Below are 13,311 nucleotides of genomic sequence, written 5' to 3' on the forward strand. Positions count from 1 at the left end.
CCTGTGTTATCTCAATTAATCCTCCCAGAAGCCTGCGAACTTGGTTCCCATTTCACGTACAGGTTAACACCTTGCCCAGATCACACCCCGGATGGATAGGAGGTGGCCAGAAGTCCTTTCTCTGAAGGTTCGGGGACAGATCCCTGTGGTGTTGCCAATGCCACCAAGCCCTGCCTTGGGAGGGGTGGGGGGTGGGGAGGGTGGCAGCTGCCCCCACGGAGCTCATGACTCCTGAGGGTGTGGCTCACCCAAATTGGACCCCAGTCCTGGGGACACTGAGTGCCTAGCAAGGTGGTGACAAGGCCTGTTTTGACGACTTTAAAAAAAGGAAGAACACACGGCTTCCTCCGTGGGCGGCATCTCAAGAAGTGAAAGGAACCACGAGGTGTCCCCTTCTCCCTTCAGCCCGGTCGTGGCTGGCGAAAGGGTCGCTGGCCCTCCCTGCTGGCCCTGCAGGTCCCCGCTTGCGCCGTCGGGCGGGAGTCCGCTCTGTGCTGGGCAGCATGCTAAGCCCTTGACGTGAATCATTTCATTTAATCCTCTTCGCTGCCTCCACGACGGCCAGTGCTATTGTTTCCCCCGTTTTCTAGGGCTGAGGTTCTAGGAGCTGGAGTGATGTTCGCGAAAGCCCCGTGCTCTGCAAAGGGTAGGCACTGTCATGCTGGAACCCTGTAGGAGAAACGGCATCCCGCCTGTTACTCGTGCGGTCACTTCTTTGCCACCGGCTCAAGGTCCCCTCTTTCCCTTCATGGCATTTGCCGTCCCTGTTGGGGATTGATCCGACTCAGGTCTCACGGTCACCGTGGGGAAGCAGGAAGCAGCCGGTACCTCCATGCCCTGGTTCCAAGTTGGTGGCAGAAATGACCGAGTGGCTGGCGTGCTGTGTTGTGAAGGGAGGGGGTGCTGGGGAAGGGCCGGTAGATCAGCTAGGACTTGTGTGCACAGAAGAAGGATGGGGAGGAGGGGCCGGGCTTCCCCCCTCCAGGCCCTGCCCCTGCACATGGGAACTGAGGTGGTCGGTTCTGGCCCGTAGGGGACTGTCGTTACAAACTGTCCCCACGGCCTGCCCTTGCTGGGCGGGAGTGACATCTGGTCCTGGGAACCGGAATCCCCTCACCTCAGTCCCTGTGCTGCCCGCACGGGGTGAGGCCCATTTGGGGTGAGAAGTTTTGAGTTGATGACACCCCTGCCTCGAGGACTGATTCCCCCCACATGCACAGTGTCATCCCCTCTTTCTCTTGTATGATCCCCGCAAGCTGCTTGGAGACGGGCCTGCCGGGAATCTCCATCCCCAGGTTGCAGATGGGGCCAGCTGCCCAGGTATGGGGGCTTCGAGATCCCACCTCAGCCCAGCACTCGGGAATCCCAGACACAAAGGAGAGGGCCGGTCCAAGCTGCTGGCCTGGGCCTGGGTGACCCCTGGGCAGTTCCCTGCCCCACCTAGGGCCTCAGTCTTCCTATCTGTCAATTAGGGATGAGGGTCCCTCCACAGCCCGCAGGCCCCCGCTGAGTGCCTCCTGTGTGTGGGGTGCTTCGGTGAACAGACCCCTGCCCCCTCCCGCTGCAGCCACAGTCTGATGGGGGAGGCTGGTCGCTAACAAGCGGAAAATGTGACAGTCTGCATCGGTGTCCCTGGTACACTGAGTAACTCCAAGGGTGTCCCCCCAACCCTGGGTGCTCAGCAAGGGGTGTTATTATCTCTGGGTCCTGGCGTCGGGGGCTGGCACGCCTGCCACCGGCAAGGAGCGGGGACTGAGGGCTTCTCTGGAGCGGGGCAGGCCCTGACTTGAGGCGGCTTCTGTGGGACTGCAGCCCCGGGGAGGTGGGGGGGAGCTGCGGTCCTAGGGCGTGTTGAGTCCCCCCGGCTGGAGTGAATCCTGCGGGAGGATGAGTTTGGTCATGCTTGGGTTGTCAAAAACTGAAGAATAACGTTCTCTCTTAAAAGTATTCCCCGTGGATACCAGACTCTCTTGTTCGTCCCAGGCAGAGGCTGGGGAATCCTGAGCCCATGCTCTGTGACATTGGGCAAGCCCCTCACCCTCTCTGAGCCCCAGGTGCCCTTCTAGTCTGGGGAGAAGGGGCACCCAGTTGCTGGGCTTCTGGGGGGGATGGAATGAGAGAACACACGGGCGTGTTCAGCTGTGTGCCTGGCACGCCCTCATTAAATCCTCCCCAAGTAAGAAGAGCAGCTGTCCGTACGGTTGGCACACGGCATGCCTTGGAGTCGTCTATAACTTGGGAATATGGCATCTTGAGGACATGTGGCCATTTGGGTCAGTCTGGAAACATCACTTGGCAAATCCAGCTCCCAGAAAGGTCCGCAGGCCTCTTCCGTCTGAGCACAGACCTCGGGAAATGTCGAATTACCTTCGCCTTCCTGGCACGGCAGTCACAGAGCAAGGGAGCCAGGTGTCAGGAGCTTGGATCTGGGTCTCGTCTTTCTTTAGCTGTGTAGACTTTGACAAGGGGCCTCAGTTTCCCATCTGTAAAATGGGCACAAGCATTGCTGTGTCAGCTCTTTGAGATAATGAGTGTAAAGTAAAGTAAGGAATCCTTTTTAGAATTTTCTCTCTCTCTCTGGCAGATGCTCCCCGCCCCCAATCCAGATCTCACAATGCTCGGAACAAGATTCCTTCTGGCGGATTAGGGAGTGGGGCGTCACTGGAGCAAGCCTGAGCCCCAGAGCAGAGGTGCAGGGGCTGAATCTGAGGCCCCCGGCTTCCCGGGGTACCTTCTCTGCCCCAGGTGTGGAAATTAGCAGCATCCCAGCGCCGCTGCTGCTAACCAGCGTTGAGACCTGGGGCTCAGGACCTCAGCCTCCCCTTCTGGGAAATGGGAGCATAGACGCCAGTCTCATGGGCAGGAACGTGCCCACCTGGCCAGTCCCAAGGAGGGGATGAGGCTTGGGGACCTCTAGATGGCCGCAAGGACCCCTCACCTCCTGACCTCTCCAGAGACTATTCCAGCAGCCCTGTGGGGGGGCCTCTCTGCATGCCAGGCCATTACGAGGCCCAAGGGAGAGGATGTTACTCCCACTTCAGCAATGAGGAACTAAGGCTCGGAGAGAGGGAAAGTGGCAGACCCCTTGCCATACAGTGGTGGGGCTGGGATTGGGACTCAAGCCCCATGGTGCCTGTGACTCCAAAAATGACTGCAAGGACGCTCTCTCCTGGCTTCACCGCCAGCTCCCGGAGGAGGAGGAGGAAGATGGCGTCTGCCTGATTTCCTGCCGGATCCGCAGGGCTGGAACCACTCCTGGCACATAGTAGGGACTCAGGAAGGGCTTATTAACTGGATGAATGAGGGAAGGTGCAAGGGAAAGAATCTTCCTCCTCAGCCCCAGCTGCTCCCGGCATGTGGGTCCTAAACAGGGTGTCTCTGGGACTCCAGGGGGGAGCCTGGTTAGTCACGGCCTGGCCCGTCCTCTGGGAGGATTTTCTCTGCAGGCTGGGGCTCAGCTCCCAGGGGAGGCCTCCCCCCTTAATCCCAGAGGGCGGGATGGGCGGGGTAGCTGCTGCCTGGCACAGGGCCCTGCTGAGGAGGGCGGGCCGGTCATGGAGTTCAGTATCTGGGTGTGCTTCCTTAGCCGGAGCTGCCCCCCACCCCCAATTCCAGCTTTGCTCACTTCTTCGGAGTCAGAAATTTACCACAGACCCATGTTCAAGCCCAACTCTACCCTTTCCTGGCTGTGTGACCTTGGGCAGGTCTCCTCTCCTCTCTGAGAGTCTGGCTCAAAAAAAGGGGAGTGATGAGAATAATCATGGACACATAGTAGGTCTGAGAACAGAACCATTGGTCACTTGCAGCAGTAAACTAGCAGTCCCCCGAGATGACTGTTGCATTCCTTCCCTACCTCAGAACTCCCAGCTCTTACTCTCTTTGAATGTACTTCATACTAAGGTGTGAGTGGTTGTCAGACTTCCTTTCCCCACAAGTCTATCTAACTCAGGCATCACTATGGTCTTTGGTGTTTCTAGTGCTGTGTGGCTGAGTGAAAAGGAAATGGAAGGGATTTTCATCGAGGGTGTGGGGGGGAATAGACTCCCTCACCCCCATCACCATAAGTCCCTTCATAAGGCAGCTGGGGATGGGCAAAGGGCACTGGTCTGGTTGGGGAGTCTGGACTCTTCATCATTACTGGTCTGAGCAGTGTGGTACTGTTTCAGGAAGTTCCCAGCACACAGTAGGCCTCTAGCAAATGTCCAGAGGATGACAAGAGAAAGGGCTGTGTCCTAGACCCAGACAATCCTCCCCTCTACCCTTTAACTGCATCTGGCGAACTCCTACATATCCTTTAATGCCCAGTTTGGATACCCCTCCTCCAGGAAGCCTTCCCAACTGATTTCACGTCCAGTCGATCTTCTGGGAACTCTAGTCCATCAGAGATGGGTTGACCCTGTCCAATGCTCCCATTTCCTGATGGGGGGGAGAACCTGACCTGAGTCAGAGTCCTACCCTCCGCTGAGGTCTCTCATAGCCACCAGAGGGGCTCAAATCCACAGCAGGGGGATTTGAACCAAACATCTCTAGATCTCAGCCCCTCTTCAGGCATGAAAAGAGGGCGTGGACAGTGCCTCTCTTCCCTTCCCTCTCCCACTCCGCCCCCCTTAGGGCCTCCCGTAGAGCTGAGCCTGCTGCTAACATTTCTTCCTTTTTTCTCTGCAGCCCACGACCTCCCTGCAAATAAGGCCTCAGCCACCCAGCCGGGAAGCCACTTGCAGTGCCTGTCTGTCCACTGCACAGACGACGTGGGCGACGCCAAGGCCCGAGCCTCCGTGCCCACCTGGCGGTCCCTGCACTCCGACATTTCCAACAGATTCGGGACATTCGTGGTAATCTTGGCATACGTTTTTTAGATGACCTCTTTCCTTGTTTTATTTTCATGCTGCTGTATGTCCAAGCATTGTTATTTCGTAATAAGACAAGAGTTACTTTCTTTTTTATTCTCTTTTATTCTCGTTCCTCTCCCCCCCACTTCCAGCCTTTTTTTTTTTTTCCCCTTTTTGCTTTGTTCACTGCTTATTAAAATGGAAATCCTGGAGAATAGTAGTTCTGGAATATTGCCGGGCGAAAGTCAAATTGTCATCACGATATTATATATTGACACCCAACTGTCATCAGTCAGGCAGGAGCCAAACAATTAATGCCCCCCTTAGGTATTCTGCCTGGGATTTTGTTTTGTCTGTTCCCTAAGAAAATAGAGAGATATATATTTTCGTTCCTACAAACACACGCTCAGCCTTCAGCTTCGTTCTGTCTTCTGCTGGAAGCTGTCCTCTCTGCAACGGAGGTGATGACGTGTCCAGCCCTCTCAGTGGGAAGAAGTCGGAATGTTCGACAGTGGTGTTTTCTCTCCTTTTCTGGGCCTCTGTGCAAACGCCCAGGCTCTGAATTTTCACGCTATGCTAAGCAGCCCTGGTGTGCGTGGGGGATGGTGCCCTTCCAGCCTGCAGAGTCTCTGGGGGCTTTTGGATTGTGTCCTGCTGCCGCCAGGCTGGCTGGGTCCTGGGTGCCCAAGCTGGGGGGAAGATCAATGCTCAGCCCTTGACCTTTGCCCACCGCTGTTCCCAGCCAGACCTTGCCTGACCTTGCCTCGGGAGGAAGGAGGTGGGACTGCGTGTATCTTCCCCACCACTCCCATTCTGTCCCCGCTCCCCATCTATTTCTCCCCCTCCAACCTGGGCAACCCCCCATCCCTGGGAGGGACGAGGCTTTTGTCAGCACTTTTCCAGGGGCTCAGGGAAGGCCCCCCCCCCCCAGGCTCAGCCTTCTCTGAACCTGGGTGTGCATTTCTTTGGAGAGGTTGGCAGGCTCCTGGGGGCTCTCCGAAGGAAACAATGAACATGACCGATGACTTTGATGCCTGGGCCCTTTTCTTTAACCCCAGAACTCCCCCCCCTTTTGATTTAATCTCAGCCTGTTGCAAAACTCGAACCATATCCCATGCGCCTCACCAAGGAATAATCTCTGAGCAGAGATGGGGGGCGGCTAGGTGAGCAGGCAGCAACGAGCCCCTGTAGAGGACCCAGAGTGGCAGTTGGAGGCCCAGGGTTGGCCGGGCAGGCACCTTTGGTGCTGTGCATGCCTACAAAAGGCTCCTATGGCTGGGGGGGGGTTTTTTTGGTCGTGAGNGTGGGCTGGGGGGGGGGGGCGGGTCGTGAGGGGCACACTGATTCCAGGGTGGGTCAGACAGGAAGTGACTGATAGCTCTTCACCCAAATCAGTAACTGCCCCATTTTCCTTCTATTTTTGCTTAAGAGCAAGTCTTACTAAATGCTCTACTTTGAGCCTGGCGCCCCCTCCCCTCTGTCCCCAGGTCCCCAGAGTTTCTAGACCTGGATTTTTTTTTCTTTTTCTTTTCTTTTTTTTTTTAAGCAAGTGACCTGAAGGCTTTGGGTTCACCATACAACACCCACATTGTTTATTTCAAAGAACTTTTCAGCAAAGGGGGAAGAGTGTCCAGAAAAATCTTGCTCTTTCCCCTCCCTCTTCTTTCCTGCGGGGGCCCTTTTGGCTTGGGTCTGCGTCTGGATGGTCCTTGCTGGGACCGTTGGACCAGGGGCCCGGCCCTGGGGGCCCACAGAAGGCAGGCAGAAGGGCAGGTGGTGTGAATTGATCAGCAGTGAGAAGGTGTGAACTGACTCAGTCCCCGAGTTCTGCCACCAGAGGAAAGAGAAAGAGAGTGTCCCTCCTGCCAGGGGCCACAGGAGAAATCAGCCGTAGTCTGAGCAAAACTCCACGCCCCCTCCGATTCCACAATGTACAGCTGTTTGAGAGCTTTATCACTTTATTTTTTAAACAGGAATGATTTCTCCTTCATTGCTTAAGGCCGGGGAGCCAAGCGTCTTGACTTCTGTCTCTGACTTTCCCTGCGTTGAGTTCATTAGCACCTGGCCATCAGCTCGTGGTCCTAGCAACGTCGGAAACCCCTGAAGTTTTAAACTTTCTTGCTCCCCATGACCCCAGAATGGAACAGCTTTAAAAATAGCCTTAAGCAAAAGGATGTTATTTCATTAAATTTGGTTTAATGGAAAGAATAAAAGCAAATTAAAAACACACCCAACCCACGAGACTCCAAACACTGGTAATCGGTACTGCATAGCAAACTCTTTTTGGGAAAGAAAACGAAAACGTTATTGCACATGTAAAATATAAAATCTTAACTCTGCTGTGTGTTAGGCAATCCTGTAATCTTTTTTGACTCTTAAAAGAAATTCATTTCTGAAATGCTTGGTTGGAAGACTGTGACAATAGCTCATGAAATTGAGTGTTATTTTTTTCTTTCTTTTTTAAAAAAAAATATGTAAAGTGCAGTCTTCTGTATTCATGCATATTGTATATACCTGTATATGTTTTCCTGAGCAGCTAAATAACAATAAATATGACGTTAATGGTGACTGTGGTACATTTGTGGGTGGGGCTTGCTTTATTTTTTCCCCCACCCCCTCTGTGCAGAATCCCACGGGGGATGGGAGCGCGGGTCTGGACGCTGTAATGCGCATGCGTGCGTGTGCGTGTGCGTGCGCCTGCGTGCATCGATGCTGTTCTCGGTTGGGTCATCTCAGGTTCTCAACCTGGGCACTCTTGACGTTTGGGCTGGATCATCCTTTGTGGAGGGGTCTGTCCCTTGTCCTCTAGGACGTTGAGCAGCATTCCTGGCCTCTACCCACTAGATGCCAGGGGCACCTCTCCCTTCCCCCCGTCCCCGGGACAACCCAAAACTCCCTAAACATTGCCCCATATCCCCTGGGAGGCATGACCCTCCTGGGACTGAAAACCACTGGTATCTGATTGGTGTGGGACGGTGGGGGCAAGGAGAGACCACCCAGGTGGTCAACCTGTGGGGCTGCTTTTGGGTCTCAGATCCGAATTCAGATCCCAGTAAGCTTTGTAACCTCCTGCAGGTTATGCGCATAGCCTCTCCCTTTCCTTCCTCTGTGAAATGGGTCTAACTTGTGGAGTTACATGTGGATGGACCCAGCAGGTAGGAGGGCTCCATGCGCATGCATGGCTGGCATGGCGTCATTCTCCCAGCGTGGCACAGCGGACAGCGGTCTGGGGTTGGCTGTCCCCGACTGGATGTTGCTTCCTCCGCTTATAACCATGGTCTCTGGGCAAGTGGTTCAAACCTGGTCTCCATTTTCTTGTCTCAGAAATGGAGCAAATAGGGGCACCTGTGTGGCTCAGTTGGTTAAGCCCGGGACTCCTGATTTTGGCGCAGGCCATGATCTCAGGGTCGTGGGATCTGGCCCCACATGGGGCTCCAAGCTCAGCGGGAGTCTGCTTGAGATTCTGTCTCTCCCTCTCCCTCTGCCCCTCCACCTGCTCTCTCTCTTAAATAAATAAATAAATAAATAAATAAATAAATAAATAAATAAATCTTTTTTAAAAATGGAGCAAATAACATCTAGCTTGCAGGTTACTGTGAGCACCAACCCTCTTCCAGCCCCCGTAAAAGTTTTGCCAAACTTTGGGCAAGAGCTTCGTTCTGGTACCTACAGCCTCAGACTCAAGGTCATTGCAAGACATTAGTATACAAAAGGGGGTTTGGGGATGAAGAGATACACAAGGAAATTGACATTTAAACGTGAGGGGACTATGTCCCATCATAACCCATGGCAGTACAAAGGACAAATGTCACTGTGAGATTCATGAATCCCATGGAGGGGGCTTAGGGCAGGTTTTCTTCAGCAGGTTATGTCCATGTGGGGTTTTGAAGGATGAATAGGAGTTCATCGTCTATAAATTTACCCTGATTTGGCAGAAATTTTGTTGTATTTCTTCCCTTCAGCTTTTAAGGGTTTCTTTATATAGGCAAAGGCATATTTGTCAGAATATGAAGTTTTAAGGACAAGGCCTGTATATTCACTTGAATTTGGAGAAGCTTAAACATCTCTCTAACCTTTAAAGCTCTCCTGCTCAAAGTGACAGTGGTGTATGACCCCATTCAGTACCCAGGGAAGGAAAGAGAAACGCCAGAATGATGAGCATTGGGTGCGGGCATTAAGGAGACTTCAGGTCGGTGTGAAATGAATGAAGGAGTGTCTCAGAGGGCCCAAGAACCAGAGAGCCATGGACTGGCACGTCATTGGGGGTAGGTGGGGACCTGTGACTTGGGGGCTGCAACATGGGGGTGCGTGTTGGCCCCAGGGAGGGCCCCGGGTAGGGCTCCAGGGTAGGGTATAGGTTGCAGGTTGACCTTTCCAAACTGACAGAGAAGCACCATCTTACCAGAATGTTCCAGCATATACCTCCTCCACCCAGCTCTGACGAGGGAATGGAGGAGGAGTCAGGTGGACCCTCTGCTCTTCCAGAGCTAGGGGGAAGTGCAAAGAAGGATGTCCCATCCCCCTTTCCCTTTAAAAAAAATTTAGAAAAAGATTCCAAGAGCAGAGAGAACCATGGATTTCCCCCACTGACAAGGGGACGGGCAGGAAGGACCCCACCCAGGGCATGGCAATGGTGTTGCAGCAGACGTAGAGGGTGTGGGAGGTGCCAAGCTTGGGCCCCCAGACCAGGCTGGCCTGAGGTGGTTGTGATGGTGGGCGAGTACCAAATTCTGCAATTATCACGTGGCCTAACGAGGTGCCCCGGGAACCTTGAAAAAACGTTTTTTTATTGAGATAAAATTTACGTCACATAAAACTCACCATTTAAATGATTTTAAAGTGTAGAATCCAGTGGCTTTTGGTGTATTTACAATGTTGTGTGACCATCCTTGCTATCCATTTCTAGAACATTCTTATCACCCAAAAAAGAAACCCTGTACTTGTGATCATTAAATTCCAGTTACCCCCTCCTTCCAGCCCCTGGCAACCACTAATTTACTTGCTGTCTCTATGGCTTTGTCTATTATAGACATTTCATGTAAATGGAATCATACAATATGTAGTTCTTTGCTGGCTGATTTCTTTTTCTTAGCCTGAAGTTTTCAGGTTCACACCTTTTTAATGACTAAATACTATTCTGCTGTAGGAATATACCACATTTTTATCTAGTTGCCAGTTGATGGACATTAGGGCTGTTCACATTTTGGGACTATTATACATAATATTGTTGTGAAATTTCAGGTGCCAGTTTCTCTGTGAACACATGTTGTCAAATCTCTTGGGTGTATACCTAGGACCGGAATCACCCAGTTGTATGGTAACCCCATGTTTAACTTTTTGAGGGACCGCCAGACTGCTTCCTGAACAGCTGCACCATTTTACATCTTGGAAAGGGATTTTTATTCGTTTATTTAACCCATTGTTCCCCACTCCCCTTTATCACATTTAAAAAATCGAGGCATGATCTAGACACGATGAAACCCATGGATCGTAAGTGTTCAATGTGGTGCATTTTCACATATGTCTACACCTGTGTAACCCAAACCAAGATCATACACAGGACAAACTTCCCAGAAGGTTCCCTCCTGCCCTTTCCAGTCAACAGCCCACCCCTCAAGCAACAACCCTTCGGACTTCTACAACCATTGATTAGCGTTGCCCGTTCTTGCGTCTTGATGTCCTATAAAGGAAGCATGAGTCAGGAGTCCCTCCCTCTGTATTGCTGAATGGCATTTCCTCCTGTGGACATAGCACAGTCTGTTTACTCATTTACCTGTTGATATGCATTTATTTCTAGTTTGGGTTACTAGGAATAGAAGTACCATGGTTATCTATGTACAAACCTTTGTGTGGACGTAGGCTTTAATTTTTTTGGAATGGCTGGGTTGTATAGCAGGTGCATGTTTCCCTTCTTAAGAAACTGCCAACCTGGGGCAGCTGGGCGGCTCCGTCAGTTAAGTGTCTGACTCTTGATGTCGGCTCAGGTCATGATCTCAGGGCCTGTCTTGGGCTCTATGCTGGGTGTGGAGCCTGCTTGAGATTCTCTCTCCTTCTCCCTCTGCCCCTTCCCTTCCTCTCTCTCCCTCCCTCTCTAAAAAAAAGAAAAAAAGAAAAGAGAAAAGAAACTGCCAAACCATTTTTCAGAGTTGTACTGTTTTGCATTCCCAATGGCAATGTGTGGGAATTCCAGTTCCTCCTAATATCCCTGGCAAACACTCAATATTATCTGTCTTCTTAACTCAAGCCATTCTAGAATGGGTGTAGTGACATCTCACTGTGGTTGTCATGTTTATTTCCCTAATGATGTTGAGTATGTCTTCATGTATTTATTTGCTATCTGTATGTCTTCTCTCATGAAGTATCTGTTTAAATCTTTTGCCCAATTTTTTTTTTAATTGGGTTGTCTTTTTATCATTGCCTAATACAAGCCCCTGCTCTCCGTGTTGTATATATTATGTCCCAGACTGTGGCTTTTTGTCATGATCTTTTGAAATGCAAACACTGTAAAATTTCACAAACTTCATATAGTCCATTTTAGCAATTTTCTTTGATGGCAAGAGCTGCCCGCGTCCTCCCTAAGGTCTTGCTTGCTCCTAGTCGCTGATGGTTTTGTTTAGCTTTCTGTGGTACATTTTGATTTAGGTTTGAGGCGAAGGTAAGAGTTCCTTGTTTCCAGAATGTCCAGGTGTCCCATACCATCGGTTCAAGACATTTTCCATTCCTTTGTCAGATGGGAGATTGCTTAGCCATCCTTGGTGGAAATCATTTGCCCGTGCATGTGGGGGTCTAGTTTTACACTCTCTTTTGCCGCTTGGATGCATTTTAAGCTGGGGTCACATGGACATTTTGGTGTGTTCCCCCCAAGAATGGAAGAGAATAGAGGGAGTCTAGTGGAAAGGTACCAATATGTCCTACCTTGATCCTAAAATAAACCCCTTGAAAACATGGCCGTTTGACATCGCCTGATGAAAGCTCCCAGCCCGAGACCTTCCGTCTGTTGGAAAACAAGGTTGACACGCTTGAGAGAAGTGTTGAAGGCCTAGTAGCACTGAGCAGACTCAGTAGAAAGCTCTGCGGGGTTGAAAGAGGAGTGCCTTTATTGCTGGGAGATTGGGAATTGCTCAAGGCTGCCTTGGCACACCTCATGTGTCACCGTGCCTCAGACTTTCCAGAAACGTTGCTCAATCTCTCCACTTTACATGGGAAGAAACGGACGCTCCAAACGGCCAGTGTCAGGCCCAAGGTCATGCAGCAGTCAGCAATGGAGCTGGGACCCAATGCCCTGCCTCCCTGCCGTCTCCTGCTGTCCCTTGTCCTGAGATCTGGCTCCAGGGGTAACTGGAAGGGAGGGCAGCTCCTCTCGGGGGGAGGGGGAATGTGTGTGTATTCACAGCAGTCGGCACAGGGCCTGGCACGCAGTAGGACCTCACGAGATAGGGGGTGAATAAAAGGGGCTGTTGCTCGTTCGCCTTTCCTGCTTGATGGCCTCTTCACCTCTGGCTGCTGTTGAGGTTAACAGGTGGAGGATGAAGCTTGTGTCCCGGGGTGAGAGCTGATTGCTCGGACTCTGACTCGGGCTGATGTACACTCCTGGGGCTGCCGATGGCTGTGCTTACAAGACAGACAACAGGTCACAAGTGAACACCGGTATGAAGACTCATAGAAATAGAGGGGGGCAAGAGACAGCCCAAGGATGCTTCCTCAGAGAGGGCCTGGAGTAGAGACTGAGAAAGTAGGGGAGCGAGCCAAGCAGATATCTGTAGAACAAACAGCATGTACAAAGGCCCTGTGGTAGGAGCATCTTCGGCATGTCGGAGGAGTAGTGGGGTGGCTGTGATAACCCTGCCCAGGGTTTGTAGAGAAGCACAACAGCAAGGGGCTTCCGGAACCCAGTCCCCATCCTCTGAGCCTCTTACTCTGGCGCATTTAAAGACAAAAACCAAAGTAAGCTCCCAGCATCCCCTCTGTCTGGGATCCCACAGTGTTTTCTTGAGTTTCTCTGTTTTGATTCCAAGGCACCTGCTACCTTGCTCCCTGGGCCTGGCCTGTCTTGCGGGTTTCTGCATCTCCAACTCTCACCAAAGCTCACGGGGTGTCAGTTACTCATCTTCCTTTATTTTGCTGAGGGAGGTGACACAAGGATCTCTGTGTGTGCAGAGGCTGCCAGGCCAGGGGTGACAGCGTCAGGCTCTGGGGATGCAGGGAGACCTGGAGACATCAGGGAGTAGCCGTGATGCCCCCTACATGACCTAGAGCCTCTAATTTTGTCTCTTACTGGTTTGGGGTTCCCAGTCCCATTTCTGGCTTTCTGGGGGCAGGAAGGGGATTGGGAATAAAGCTGTCGCTGCTGGTACTGCCTCCTTCTCGCAGCGCACGTGCCCAGGGACTTCCCATGCACAAAACTGTAAGCTCGGGCTTCTTGTCCCCATTTTCTGGGATTAGAACCCCGACCTGCCTGAGTCCCCATCCAAAAGTCTGCCTG

At 52.0% G+C, this 13,311-nt stretch overlaps 1 protein-coding gene across 1 annotated transcript in view; it reads left to right on the forward strand.

Annotated features, from left to right (window-relative positions):
• MN1 (MN1 proto-oncogene, transcriptional regulator) overlaps window positions 1-4,856 on the forward strand; it is a 48,575-nt gene extending 43,719 nt beyond the window's left edge. The window contains exon 3 of the mRNA XM_034638032.1: window positions 4,666-4,856. Within this exon, the coding sequence (XP_034493923.1) occupies window positions 4,666-4,856 (191 nt within the window). The remainder of the gene's footprint in view (window positions 1-4,665) is intronic.
• The last annotated feature ends 8,455 nt before the right edge of the window (window positions 4,857-13,311 follow it).

The sequence above is a fragment of the Ailuropoda melanoleuca genome, chromosome 12, assembly GCF_002007445.2.
Source record: "Ailuropoda melanoleuca isolate Jingjing chromosome 12, ASM200744v2, whole genome shotgun sequence".
NCBI lineage: Eukaryota > Metazoa > Chordata > Mammalia > Carnivora > Ursidae > Ailuropoda > Ailuropoda melanoleuca.